General features: G+C 55.3%; 1 protein-coding gene across 1 annotated transcript; it reads right to left on the minus strand.

Moving 5' to 3' along the window:
• Positions 1–282: 282 nt before the first annotated feature.
• Positions 283–728, minus strand: SPRG_22044 (hypothetical protein; the record flags this gene model as incomplete). Its single annotated transcript, XM_012358142.1, has 4 exons — positions 283–366; positions 460–531; positions 578–658; positions 702–728. Coding segments are annotated over 4 exons (264 nt in total), but the record flags the coding sequence as incomplete, so codon positions are not given.
• Positions 729–846: the final 118 nt, after the last annotated feature.

Genomic DNA, 846 nt, shown 5'->3' on the forward strand with positions numbered 1-846 from the left:
TCTGGACCTAGCCTAGCACCCGTCCCACGCAGCGTAGACGTCGATCCAAGAGGCAGCGAAGAGATTGACAAGACGCAAGTCGTAGCTGTTTAACGGAACGTCTAGCTAGTCATACCTCTCTTTTTGAGAATTGCTCGTCTACCATGGCCATGTGCTCTTGCGTTGAAGATGCAAGAGGTGCGTACCGACACACGATTGATCGAAGCGGGTACAGGTCGCATAGAGAAACAAAAGAGTAGGCGCATCTACAGTGCAGAAGATAGATAAGAGAGATGAGCAAACCTCGTGCGTCACAAAGTTCTCCCTGTCGACGCATGTCCCGATCTGCAGCAGAAGCAAGTCGATGAGCTCGGGACTGGTCGGGACCTACAGCAATGATGAGAGTTCTCCGTCGATACAGGTGCGCAGGTCGTTGGGCATTCGGTCGGGTACATGGCGCCGACGATCCTGCGAGTCTACCTTGAACGCCATATCGGCCTCCACCGCTTCTTCCATGTTGAGGTTGCGCTCATCGAGCTTGTCCATTCCATCCTATGGATGTCGCCGGTCGCTGTCGCCGTCATGCGTAGTCGTCTACCTTCCATGCGCCGTCGACCATGCTCGGCGTCGCGGCAGTTGCCTTCGTCAGGTGACGCATGGCGCTCTTGGGTGCTTCCCCCTACCTTCCCCATGGAGCCAAGTACGAGAGAGGGTGCTAGCACCTCCATGACGGTCTCGGTAGCGTCCATTCTCGCCGCCACGCTCGTTGCTTGTCCGGCTCTCGCGCATCAATCTGCCCAAAAAGATTTTACTCGCACTATTTTGGCCAATCAGAGACCGAGCAACACCCTTTACGCACAACCTATT

The sequence above is a fragment of the Saprolegnia parasitica genome (assembly GCF_000151545.1).
Source record: "Saprolegnia parasitica CBS 223.65 unplaced genomic scaffold supercont2.1397, whole genome shotgun sequence".
Taxonomy (NCBI): Eukaryota; Oomycota; class Saprolegniomycetes; order Saprolegniales; family Saprolegniaceae; genus Saprolegnia; species Saprolegnia parasitica.